This window comes from Apus apus, chromosome 3, assembly GCF_020740795.1.
Source record: "Apus apus isolate bApuApu2 chromosome 3, bApuApu2.pri.cur, whole genome shotgun sequence".
NCBI lineage: Eukaryota > Metazoa > Chordata > Aves > Apodiformes > Apodidae > Apus > Apus apus.
The window spans coordinates 87,748,367-87,762,609 of record NC_067284.1 but is presented as its reverse complement, the minus strand read 5'-3'; the positions used below and the strand labels follow the sequence as shown (position 1 = coordinate 87,762,609).

Here is a 14,243-nt window from a genome sequence, read left to right as displayed (position 1 = left end):
TGTAACTGGTGTCTTTAAAGCTCCTTTTGGACTGCAGGAGGATAATGTCTTTTTCTGTCCTCTGGCTTTCATGTAAAACTCATTTACTTCTATTGTTTGTAATTTTACCCATAGAAAATTAATCTTATTTCACTTGCAACTGCCATGCTTTGAAGCTTATTTTACATTTGGCAGAATGTACATTTAAAATAACTGAAGTAAACTCAGCCAACCAATAACTTCTTTAATGTGATTTGCCAATTCAAAGTCAAAATTTAGTCAAGAAAAAGTGAGTTCTTTTTGCAGGTCACTGAGAAGGAAGGATGTGAGGAAGGAAAAAAGTCACAAGATGGACATCAATAATTTTTTTGTTTGACGACCAGTTCTTCCTTATAAAGACTCCTTTCAATTTTTTGTAAGCAAAACCCCACTCAATCCAGATTAGAAAGCTATTTCAGTTTGTCTTCCCTTGCAGTCTCTCAGGGTTGTGTGCCAGCCAGCCATGCAGCACCTGCCCCTGTTCCCTGTTCAGTGATCAGCTTGGCTGCTCACAGGTCAAAGGGGTTTTGATGGTGAGAGAGGAACTCTTTGCTTTGCCAGGGTTTAATGCCTCCAAAGGCACTTTCAAGGCCAGAAGACAAGCATGACGCTTCCCCATAGCTCAAGGATGAACAGCTCAAGCTTAGTGAGACATGGATATGGAAACTGTGTAAATACTGAGAACTGCCTTAACTAGTAAGACCCCAGAGAAGGTAGGGTGCTGAGGAACACAGCATATTGTGGACTCAGAATCCAATGCTGAACCACAGTGAATGCAACCTAGCACCAAGCCATCAGAAGTAGCTTTGCATGGAGCAGACTGGGGTCTGCAAGGTTTATTAGCTCTCTGAAGTGGTGTATTAAGCCCGTGCATACAGCTCTGACAAATCCTGCCAGAACCAAGCTGTACCTGCCCACCATACCCAGCCAGGACATCTCCCCTCTCATGAAACAGGATGCCAAGTCCTTCGTCTAGAATCACCAACTTGTTTTGGCCGGCAAAAGGCTGCATACCCACTAGTCAGCTAAAAAGAGGATGCTAACCCAGATCACTCCGGAACAAATTGTAAAGGAACAGATAATGGTGTAAGCTTACAAGTCCTCACTGCAAGACCAGCACAGATTCCAGGCACCAGGTTTCTTGGCACCATGGTCCTACATATAGCTGGCAATTCCTATATTATAAGGAATACGGGGAATTGCAAGGGAATCATTACCTTAAGTTTCCCATTCTCTCATTGCTAAAACTGACTTTAAGGCATTGTTATATTGGTTTGACACCCAAGAAAACTGACTGAGGAGGAAACCTTTAAATATACAGCAACTTGTCAACCCTGATTTGAGTAATAGGCAGCTTTTCTGAGTTAAGGAAAAATAATTCCAAAGAAACAAATAACTTCAAGGACATTTCAGAATTTGAGGCAGCAGGATAGCTAGGGTAATACAAAGGTAATAAACCACTTTCAGAGAAATATAGAACTGTAAAGGGCTGTAAGTACTCAAAGACTCTAGTTTGCAGGCTCCAGCTGTCCTCACCATTCAAGTCCATGTGGGACCTGTTTTCAAAGTCATTTTAAACACAAATGACTGGAAAACACAATGTGACTTTAAAAAAACCCATCCTAGCAACAGTCAGGGCATTTGATTGATCAAATCACAATGATGATTTAATTTCACAACAAAATCCAAAAGCTTTAATACCAGTACAAATGCAGAATCTTCAACCCCTGCTAATATGATGTATTTGTGATGTCTGCTGTGTCTTTCCATGCATTCAGCCACACCCTTTTCCTATTTTTCAGTTCAGCTATGTTTAAGTACATATTTAATATAACAAGGAAAGCAGCCTCTTGGCAACAGTTCAAAGCCAGAAAAGCTGCAGAGGAGTGGCAAAACTGCACAGTTTACATTTCTATGAATCATTTTCCTTGTTACAACATTGTAATTTCAAAACCTACTGTGAAACTAAAACAGTTGCATCCTAAGCAGAGTAATGCAGTTTAACTGGTAGATCCTTCTACTCTCTTGATGCACACTATAAATACTGGAATAGAGATGGGATGTATTAAGACAGGATATTTCATTGCTAGCTTTTGTTTTCTCATAAGTACTATTATTAATTTTTCACCATAGAATAAAAGATGGATCTCAAAGCATAGGGACCAGAAAAAACTCTAACTACTTGAATGAAACAAATTCACTGTCATGTTTAGCAGACTCAGTCATCTTGGTGGCAGAACCATCAAGGAAGAGAAGAATTATATCCCTAAGCAGGTTCCTTAATCTAAGGTGGAAAACTAAGCCAAATATACTGGCTGCTTAGAATGTTCTTATGAATTTAAGTACATCTGTGTTCTCTGTGTTGCTTCATGGCAAACACAGTTTGGGCTCCATATCCCTTCCAGCATGAATAAACCATTTTTTTTGGCAGCTCTTAATCCACAGAACATTTAGCTGAGACTTGTACTTCTTAGCCCACTAAGCATCAAGTGCAATTCTCTAAACCAAAACCTTCAGTGATGCTTCAGCTACAACTGATACAGCCTTGGTGAAAATGTCTACCATACACTCATGCAATACCTTCATCACCACTATTTAAAAAACACTATGAAATTGCTATTCTCATTCTTCAAAGGTGAAACTGAGGAAACAGCTCAGTTTTTCAGCTACCACCACATATTGAATCAATGACAAATTTAACAAGCATATTAATCTAAGCCCTTAATACTGCAGTTTCTTATGTATAGTAAAAGCATTTATAAACATAGCAAAGGAAAGCCAAATACAATATAGAATGAAGCTGCCAACAGGCTGGCACAAATGCCAGCATTAGTCTACACAGTCACTTGTATATCACATATCAATCATGTCTTAACAAAAAGCTAGCAAAGCATATTCATAACTTAAGTGTATTTTGGCTCTTAGTGAATGATACAACTATTTCTGTAAAATTAAGATTTATGAACTGGTTCTAAAAATAACGCCTCCTTTAAAACCAAATAAACACAAAGTTCTCAAAACTGATAGAATGCCAAGCTAAGCATTTCCTTCTTTTCCAGATTCTCAGGCTGTGTCTACTGTAAATTTCCCTTTTTCAACACTCAGGTTCTTCTCTCAATTTGTGTAGCTCCCTCAAAGTCATGAATTTCGTTTTAATTCATATTTTTCCATGCTAGATAATACTTCCAAGGATTTCTGAAGAAAAGATTGTCCAAATGAAAATACTGCCACCTGCTGATCATCGGAAGAAATCCAAACCATTGCTTAAGTTACCTTGCAAACACGGTACCACTCCCCCCCGGAAACGTGTAAGGATGCTGTTTGCGGAATACGTGACCCACTCTGCTGCAAGGGATGATTTCTAGGCTGCCACCGCATTGCCAGACTCTGAATGAGATCTCTGAAATAAAACAGGAAAGACCAACATCACAAAACGCTGTCATTTTGTAGTACACTATTTGCAGAGAAGATTTTTACTGATCATTGCTGAAAAGATCAATAATACAGTTTTCTGAGAAATTCCTAAATACACAAAGGCATATCTGAGCATTCATTATTTTCCATCTAATCATACAATGTGTGTCTTCCCTTATCTGATGACACCAGCATTCCCTAAATTCATAAATCATGCTGCAATTTGCCAGAGTTAAGTTAGGTCTGTAAGTACCATTACTGTGCTTTATCTAAAGGGTAAGCAGCAGGGAAATTGGTAGATACAACCTGCTAACTTACTCTAGCAGATAACCAAACACTCCAAAACACTGGGCATGGAAGAGGTTATATCAAGTCAATCTTGATTTGAAGACAGACTAAGTAAAGATACAACTTCTGCCAACTGAAGGTTATGGACAGTACACCTCTGAGCCAACCTTGTGAGCTGACCCAGCTAGTGAAGACAGAAAGGTCTAGAAATATTTATACACCTCTCTTAACTTATATGTTGGACAGCAGAAGTCTCCAAGTGCTGACAGAGAACTTTTCCTCATTCATTCCAAATCAGAGCAGTAAGAAGGGTGCCTCCAGTAGCACTACTTCAATTTTGATTATTCCCCCATTAGTCTATCAACTGCTGCCAGTTACTGAGTGCTACCCTTATTTTCAGACCTCTTTGTAATCATTCAGTGTCTTCCTACAGATTAAAAAAAAATATTGATAATACAAAGCAGCTCTAATCTAAAGTCAATGACTCATCCTACGTGCCAGTCCTTTCCCCAAAAGCCTCTCCATATACACAAAATAAAGTCCTAAAAATAGCATTACTTAAAAACTTAAATTAGAAAAAATACACAACAAACCCAAAGGTCAGAGAGCATATCTTCTTGATGGTCTATCCAGAGGAAAAAAAAACAACCAAACAAACAAGGAGCCGTGATCTCAACTGTTGATAGTGCAAATTTACTGCCTTCTTTCTGAATGGTCTCTGCTTTTACAAGGATTATTTCCTATTTGTTTTACTTGAATGCTGTTACATCAGGACCAACTAAGCATAATTATGAATCCTAGACAGTCCACATAGTCCAGCGTACAGACAGATCATCTTTCAAAAATACTAACGACAATATTGTCTTGCCAGTTACCTACAGTCTTGATTTCCCAGTAGAACACGGGACAATAGAGAAAAGCAATTTTTAAAGCAACTGAACATCACAATCTCTCTGTACATTCTCAAAGCACTGACTTCAGTCTTACACCTCTTATTTTGAGCTTAGAATGAAAGAAAAAGTGAATCACAGCAAACAACTGGTCACTGCTTCTATTAAACACGTTTGTAACAAAAGCACTTCCTGTGTTTCTACTAGAATAGATTACACATAGAAGACTTCAGGCTTTCCCTTATCTAAGGGATCAAAGATAAAGGCTTTTGCATTAGACAAGTAGACTAAATGCTCCAAATTTAGTACTAGACTTATTAAAGGAAATACACACCTCTGAAGTGAGCTGAAGTGAGATTCTGGTAAAAAAAAAGGTCAAAGAAGTATCCCTAAAGCTCTTTGATTAATCTGAAGGTTTAATCCAAAGAGTCACCTGTTGAATATACGTAGGCACAAAAAAAGCGTTTTGTTTTACAAGTAATTTAGGAATATCTTATGTCAACTTTATTCATTGTTCATAGGTTACTCTACTGTATATATTAATTTGATTAATTCTCCCTCCATAAATTTCCAGGAATGTAAACCTACATGTATATTTTCTGCACCTTATATTCAGAAGAATCTAAAAAAAAAAGGCAAAAAAAGCTCTAATGGAAAGGCAGCAAAGGACCAGTAAACACGGAGAAGCAAACTCATACTTATTTGCACCAACATGTCTTATAAAGCCTGCATGGAGTTTTAAAGAAACAGGAATATACAGCAACTAAAGCTTACAAAAACCCAAAAACTCCCTTCAGACATCTTTTTTTCCATACTCTCAGTGGGAGAATAAATTTTAGTATTGTAACAATTTCAAGGGACAGCTTTTCACTAAAAAAGCAAAAACAGCATGTCAAATATTCTTCATTGCATGAGATTACATAACACCTCTCAGTAACAGATTTCTCTTGTAGTTTGTCATTGATACAGAAGACAGAGTATCTTACTTAATTTTGCTAAAATCAGGGAGCAAGGCTAAGTTTAAGTTAGACCCAAACCTTCTAATGGTCCACCCAGTACTCCAGTGTACTCTGATCCTCCTATGCTTATCAAAAAGCATTGTAAAGATTCTGAGAATTAGAGTTTACAAATTCAAGACAAGACTGAACAAACCATGATCCATGTTTTGTACAGCAAGCACGTGTTATTAGTCACGTTTAGCAGCAACCTGAAAATACACTGGATCTTCATAGTAGGTGTCTTGTCTAATTTAGGCAAAATACTGCAGACCCATCTTGAAATCTGTGAAGCTGAGACCATACAAGTGAACACAGTCTCATACAACAGCTGCTCTGCACATGTTTGAAGGAAAAATGCCGAGTTTTATAAAGAGTAAATATAACTTCAAGAATTATTTTCCAAGCCCATCTATCAGGTTACCTGCATATAACATTAAGCCACTGATCCAGAGATATGCCTGGGAGCAGAGTCCCAGTGAGCATTCATGCTGAACTTTGAACTGCACAACACAGATTTCTGGTATCTGCTGCATACATCATTTATTGACAACTAAATCATACTCCGTGTGATTTCTACACATCTTCAGTTACTCTGGCAGCTATGAACAAGTTATTAGGTGTCTGCTGTAGTAAATAACTTTGCCTTTTCTTGGAGTAGAGGAAAGGAACCCTACAGACTCCATCTCCTCCTTCCCATGGAGGAGGGGGAACAGAATAGAGCAGGAGCAACATAAACAATTTTTCACATGCAGTCCTCCCACCTTGAGTAAGGAGCTGTTGCTTGTGCCTCATCTTGCTATCAACGCTTCATTTATCACAGCATAAAAGCAGCTACTCATTTTTCAGAAAAAACCTCAGTTGCTCAAGTACCTGCTTGGAGCTCATCAAATATTTAAGAGCTCTAGAGGCACGAGAGGTTTTCAGAGTGAATGTAAGTATTGCTGTAGTAAGTTTATCCAATTCCTTTCCAGGATATTTAATATGAATATAACAATTTCTCATTTTTTAAAGAAAATTTAGCAATATACATCCAAGAGGGAGAGAAAACAGAAACAGTGAAAGTAATTGTTAAAAATACAGATTCTTTGAGCATTACATAGGAAAGTGAGAAACTAGACCGTAAGGATGCCTCTTGTAGCATGTAAGTTCCTTACAAAGGTGTTAAACATATGGCTACCATGTTTCCATACTTACTGTGCTGCATGCAGCAGACATTTCCTTGTAGGCCAAGCGTGTGCTCAGTGCATATGCATGTTTCAGTAACTGAAAATACTAATGCGTTTTTACAAGTTTAAGGTGTTTTAGGATTTTGCCACTAGCACGTGCAGTAGAGAAGTGTCTATCCTTAGAACTGGTCCTAAAACACCCTACTTAAAAAGTCTGATGTGCGTCTCTGCCCTAAAAAACTAATGACAGAATGTAAGTCTTGAGGAGTCGTAGAGTTCTACTGCTCCCAAATTTTTATTTTAATAAAAGTATACCAGTCTTCATTGGAGAAAAAACTTGGTACAATACTGTAACGCAAAGAGCCAAGAAAACCCTACTAAACCAGATTAAAACATGAGGTCAAAGAAGAAATGGTTAAAGCACAAGCTTTCTCACAGCCCCTCCTCCCTCTTCCCTAAATCCCACTCAAACATCTGAAAATAAGGAACTACAGGACAAATGCCTCCTCAACCATAATTATCTCAAAGGGCTAAAAGCAGGACTATAAAAGCAAAAAATTCACTAAAGGCAGATCCCAGGCAGTACAGTATTATTAATGTTAAGTAATATTCTTCAGTCTTCAGTTTTAATTGATTTATTCAGATGTATGTAAGAACAATAAACTCCTGAACTCCTGTGTTCTACTTCTCATGATTAAATCAGCCAACTTCCACCACAAAAAATTTCACTGTTTTATGAACAAATATTTTTATTCTCTCATATTTAGCATTTGATTCCTACCTTGTTTAAATTCTTTAATTGCAATAATCCTTTTGGATTTTGTCAATAATGCACATGGCATCTTAACCCTGGTTTTAACCCTCTGTGACTATAAAGGCAATGACAAAACCTACTCTCTTTCAAGACTGATCTAAAGGTAATAATATACATACCCAAGTTTTCTCCGCCCCAAACATCCATCATCATGTCGTACTTCCCTAGTTCTTCAAAATAGGATTTGTCCATTACAAATAACCCACCAGCTATCATAGGTGTCCTAAACAGACAAGAAAAGTTAAATGAAATACAGAACCATAAACTGCGAGGTAACTACTACTGGCACCTCAGGGTTAATACCTCCTGGAAAAAATTTGCAGTGCTTTTGAATACGAACTACTTTTGCATCTATCACTTCAAATGTTGTTTGCACACACTTCTACAGCATCCTTAACGCTATGACCACCTTCTGAGGCAGTTTCCAAATCTCCATTTGGCTCACAAATCCCTTATGCAAAGGGCAGCAGTTGGTGCTGAGAATAAAGCTTAAGTTTTACCCCACAAAAAATACCAGCTTTAAACCATGTAACATCTGCTTTTTGTAAAGGATAAATAAATACTTTAAAGCACACTGGCAGATTTTTAAAATATAATTTATTCCTGAGAGTCTTATAATAATCCATAAATATAGAGGAAGTCTCAATATTAATGAAAGTTATAGCAAAGATCCTCTTTCAGATGTAGAAATTATTTCTAACTTCGTTTAGTTGCAAACTACATTCTATTAGAGGGAGAAACAGTGGTACAGACATACTTTATGGGAGCAACTGGATTTCCTTGTCGTGCTCTTCTTTGCTCTGGTGTCATGTAATCCCACTTGAACACCAGGTTCCAATCAAAGCCTTCAAGAAGAAAATATCAGAGAGTAGGATGTTAATATGTGGTCATCATTCAACCTGGATTAACAAAATGTTGACTGAAAACACTGGGAACTGCAACTTAGATTAAAAATTTAAACTTGTATAAACTTCTGGGTGGAAAACACACAATTAGGAGTCTAGATGAAAGGTAAAGAAGTTGACAGCACAATTATAAAAAGTAATTTCAAATAAGAAATGGATTTATCTTGTTGCCATCTGTACACAAAGAAACCCTGTCAAAAAGCAGCAAAACAAAAGACTTATATATGAATCCTTACATCAAATAGAATCACATGCAAATCTTCCAGTCATTACAAGTTCTCCCAACAGCCTTTACTGTATATTTGCATTTCAACCCTTATCAAACAACCACATACTGTTGTTGACACAGGCTTTATGCAGTACCCTTGGTACTCCTCTATCAGCAGGAGCTCTCCATCAGTAAAGTTACAACAGGTTATGCAGCTCCCACTTACTAACATTTATATAACTTCTTCCTTTTCCACTGCATGCTTGTAAGTGCATAAATTTTTAAACCTGAGACAAGTGCTGAAGTGCCTAAGTCTTACTTCCCTTACATATGTACATGTATGTGTACACAGAGCAACAGGTGGTCTGGTCATTTCACGAGTTAAGCACAGAAGCACATAAAGATCACTAGAACAGACAAGACCAACATGTCACCTTCAGCTGCCTTCTATCTGATATTCACATGAATTACCTCCTCTAGGCTGGTGTAAGAGAAACTTCCTACAGAAAACACTTTCATAACAGTTTTTGAGCTGGGCTATGCCCATAAGCATGAACGTCTATTTAAAACCCACACAAGGTCCACAGACCCATCCCAGTACACCTACTGAATCAGCCTCACGCAGACTGCCTGCTGCCAAACACGTTTAGATCCTATGAGGTCATGTAATGAATGGTTTCCAGATTTCTGGTGCACAGATGTCAATAGTTTTCTTTCTCCACAATAAATACAAACCAATTGCTTTGAGGAGAAGTGGGGAAAAAGCTAAAGTAAGCAGACAACAATTACTGCCCTACAAACTGTCTGTCTGCATCCATAAATGTCACAGCCATGATTGATGGAGAGACTTGAAAACTAACCAGTTTTCATTTTAGCTCACAAAATATTTACCACACACAAACACAATACAGAAATTATTCTGAACAGTGTTTACAGCATACATGCCAACTCTTTCTATGTTTGCATATTTCATGAAGTGTTGCACTGTAAAAATACATGAAAGACCATCTAACTGCTCCAAAACTCCAAGCAGAAGAACGGTCAGATGGCTACAATCGATCGTACTGCAGTTAAAAAGTTCCATTTCATCATGTGCATCCAGCAAAATTACTTCATCTGGGAGAACTTGAAAAAACCTACTGTTCTCCAGCAGAAGCTGTAGAGTTCCATATACCCCAGTGAACACAAGGGGTCTCTTTTGGAACACAGTGCTGTTACAAACTCTGACCAAAAGTATAAACTGTCTACCCAGAAAAAAACTGGGTTTCCATCTCCATTTTCACTGACTCTGGGAAAAATCTGCACCCGATAAGATAATATCAGTAACTCTGTAAAAGGAGTATTTTAAAACACAAGTGCATAACCAATATGGAATTCTATGCAGTGTAAACTGCATCATAGGCAATTATAAGACCTCCATTAACTACAGCTTATTCCACTAATTCAAATGTTTCTCAGGGCAGAATAAACACTTACGCAAATCTCCCCTTAAAAAAACATTTGTAACATGAAGTGCATGGATTTAGTGTTGGCCAATCTTGAGAATTATTTCAGCCCTGTCCACTTTAAAGTCCGTAGCATTTGCCAGGTTGCTTGTCTTGGGTGATTAAGTCCTTTCAAAACAGACCAGCCACAAATGCTGTCCCAGCTGTCTCAACTCTCCATGCTTCAGCCACACAGATACTGTATCTAAGGCTGAAAGCATAGTTTGGTTTCCACATTTAGACTTTGGCCCCAGTGAAACTGTCCCATGGTGCCAAATGCTGTAGTGTCTCTAACATGGTAATCTGTCCCCTGGGAATTGAGAAGAAATATATTATCCATGTTTCAACAGACTCCCAAATACCTTTAAACAATGGTATGTGCAAAATTTCTATTATTAACATAAAATCACTCCTCAGTCTGAAAGTACAGAGGCTCTGTGCACTTAAAAACACAGAACAAAACCAAAAACACCCCAGCAAAACAAAACCTATTTCTATTGTGTACAATGGGAGAAAATGAGCACTGAAGAGTTAAAAAAAAATAAAAATAGGGAAATGTAGTTCCAAAGATGAAGCATGGAAAGTAGAAACAAGTGAAAGGATCTCTCAATCTTCTACCACTTCAGTTGGGAAGAATTAAAGAGCATGAACCCCACAGGAACCAAATGAAGGTTTCAATGAAAGAATTCCTTCTCCTACTGCAAACAATAAAAGCTACATAACGGTACAGAGATTTCCATACTCTAGGCATAATAAATTGGGTAAAAGCCTTAAGGTTTAAATCAAGCTGGCACACAGATAATAGCACAAAACTACAAATTAGTATACTGTGAATATATGCACTGTAGGTGTTGTGTCAGAATGTTAATTAAAAGGATATAGAACCTCTCACCTCCAGATCACTCACTGGAAATTGAAGCGTATGTGACATTATGCAAATATTGCTTTTATTTTAGTTTACGGGAACAGCACTTTGTGGCCAGTTAGAGCCTAGAAACTGACAGAACTCGCCCCAAATTGTTTTTTCTTTCTTCAATCAAGAAATGCCATTCAGAAAAAAGCTGAAACCCTGTAGGGACTACACTGCTTCATTTCTGTATTGTGGCTCATCTTATCTTTGTGCAGACAGTTCAGTTTCCAGGGTTGTGGGAACAATTCTTTCAAAAAAATAAAATGGGGACAGGGCATAGAGCAGCTATTTTAAATGCTAGATTCTTGCTTTCAATGAGAAAAGCAAGGAGAGGGCTTTTTTTTTTTGAGGGCTTCACAAGCCTTTTTACTCTTTGCTGTCAACAGTTCACACTAGCTAGACATAGTGAAACTGTAGTGATTCTAAACTCAGTTTAACAGAAAATTTTTTAACTGTAAAGGCGTAAACACTACAAATTTTCAAGATCACTTGTTACTCTCTTTACAATTACAGATCATGGCTAACAAAAGCATTTATTTTTTAAACACATTCCAAAGCTTTCTGCTTATTCAGAAGAGTTTAATTTTTTTCAGCAAACCAGCATCTTGAAAAAAAACTCATAGCCATTGCATTGCTGATGGGCTTCTAAGCTAGAGAGCAATTAAAGCCTGTCTTACCTAAAATGAGAATCATAAGCCCAGCCATAAGCTCTTTCTGACATATTTACACAATCCTACAAATACTGCAGTGAGTACCACACACTGCTGAAAGGCAGCATAAATGTGTAACAAGTAGCATAATAAAGATGAACTGTTTTGAAGCAGAAGACAATAAGGCCAATTAAAATCCTAGCCTAGAAACAACTGACCTATAGAACTTAAACTAGATATATGAAAGGGAAGAACAGTACATTAACTGCCCATTCCACAACTGCAGTGATTATGAGCTTTGCTTCTTGATGCTTTTTAATTTGTATTCCAGTACAGGTACATACCGCCTTTTAAATCAGCTGACGCCCCCACGTACTGGAAGTTGTCCATATTAATTACATCAATAATAGGAGACACAACTCTGGTCTTGTCCTAAAATAAATATTAGAAAGTAATATTGAAATAGTTAAATCAATCTATAAAGATTCAGGCAGGATAAGATATTGAACAGTTCAGCAGCATTTCATTAGCAGGTCTCCCCCAGCTCTCCCCCCATGTCAACTTAAGGCTCTGACCAGCCAGTGCTGTGAACAGCATAGCCCAGCACTGCTTCAGAAAGCAGAAACCACACGGTATGTCTGGGAATCCTCTTCCTATTCTAGGCTACTTCTATTCAAGTAATTCCCCTTTTCTGACTTGCTCTCAAAGAACGCAGCAAGTTTGTAGTTCTAAAGGCAGTCAAGCAAACAGCACTCCCAGTGTCACTTTTAAAACCAGAAAATAAGCATCTAGGCAACTTGTATTTTCCACAGCAAATTTCCAGTCACACAGAGTACTACAGTCTTATTACTTCAACCTTTAAGGAACGCTTAGACCTTTCTTCAATCAACTTTCTAAAAGTCTCAAGTTAAAACACTAACCTTTTTGACATTAGAAGAATCACACTTCACAATCAGATACTTAGGTAGGAAAGAGAGCCTAAAACACACCTCAAACTAATGAATGCTATTAATCTCCAGCAGCCAAGATTCCAGTGGTACAGATACCACATTCCCCTGTCCAACTGCAGTCTCATGTACTATTCTGAGCAATATAACCTTAGCTGATGCTTTTTTTAAAAATAGTTTCAGAAAAAAAAAATTTCTAACAACTTCACACACATCATCCAGTAGGATCACAAGACCTCAGTACTCTAAAAAAGCCCAAAACCAACCTTATCTGATTATTAGAAATGCAGTATCAGGGTTAAGCCAGTTTGTCTCCATGACTTATGGGTGTGAGAGGGAAATTATATTTACACACTGAAGCATAACTTCTATGGTTTTTTGATGGAACATTTTGCTTGAGTTCAAAATAAAAGTTGAGCTCCACAACATAACATTATTCAGAGAGCATAGATAAATATCAGATAACTATCACTAAATCTGTGATGTAAAAAAAAATGTTTTTAACACACAGAAGGTATTTTGGTAACTGTTATAAAGAAACAGTTTTCACGTTTAAAAATACACACCAATGTAAACATCTCCTTTTTAAGAATTTATTTCATAAGTATATCTTCAAAAAACAATACATATGTTTCCCCACTGATTACATTTTTAGTTCCTGCTTCTATAGCTGTAGCCTCAAGTCCATGTTCATAATGGCAAGCAGTTTTGCTAACTTTGTTGTACTGGGAAGCAATTATGATTTACTGCACCTTACCTGCAAAACAGTATTTGTGTGCCCTCCTAAACCACTAAATCACTGCAGGTGCACCCATGACCTTATTTTAGGCATTCTATATACAGTTAAAGTACTAGAAAACTGCTTTATTTAAAGATTGATGAGACAGAAGGTATCCAGCCTAATTCACAACACATCCATCAGCAAGAAACAGAAAGATGGGAAGGGTAGATTAATTTTTTTTTCTCCTCTTTCCTTAGCTGAAACCGAGACAGCTCACACACCTACGCTCATCTCTAAAAACCTTTTCTGAGCAATATTTGCATGTTCTCAAACAGCTCTACTTGGCATATTTGAACCTGGTGGTAAAAGTAGCCCAGCCTATCATGTGTGACATTAGGCAGTGCTTTAGTTAGACTTCAACTTACCCCCAACCGGCAGAGTAAGCAGGTAGCACACTGTCTCATGCATTTGTGATTTCCTCAGGCTTTTACTGCTGGTCTGATGAGTTATCTCAATATCAGTGTGACAGCACACTAACTTCACTTGCTGCACCTGAAGTATTATTTTAACAACTTGCAGTTGTTTCTTCAACAAATATCCAGGGAGTGAGCATCCAGTTTGATATACAAACACCACTTGTTGGCTTGGAAACAGGCTGTTCCTTCCATGATTTGAAATTACAGATTTGCTCAGCAGCAAAACAGACAAAAGACTTGAACATTCTTAATGTGATGCTTTGCAAGGCACTACAAAGTTGTTAATGCAGAGGTTGCTAAAAAGAGCTTGTGGTTCCCCAAAGTACAGGGAGTTCATTCACTTAAAATACTAAA

The 14,243-nt window shown here is 37.6% G+C and overlaps 1 protein-coding gene across 2 annotated transcripts in view; it reads right to left on the bottom strand.

Moving 5' to 3' along the window:
* Window positions 1-14,243, bottom strand: part of GALNT2 (polypeptide N-acetylgalactosaminyltransferase 2) — a 98,877-nt gene that overhangs the window by 10,515 nt on the left and 74,119 nt on the right. For both annotated transcript variants that reach the window (XM_051614936.1, XM_051614935.1), the window contains exons 8-11: window positions 12,090-12,177; window positions 8,346-8,433; window positions 7,708-7,811; window positions 3,292-3,418 (exon numbers count right to left, since the gene is read on the bottom strand). In XM_051614936.1, the coding sequence (XP_051470896.1) occupies window positions 3,292-3,418; window positions 7,708-7,811; window positions 8,346-8,433; window positions 12,090-12,177 (407 nt within the window). The remainder of the gene's footprint in view (window positions 1-3,291; window positions 3,419-7,707; window positions 7,812-8,345; window positions 8,434-12,089; window positions 12,178-14,243) is intronic.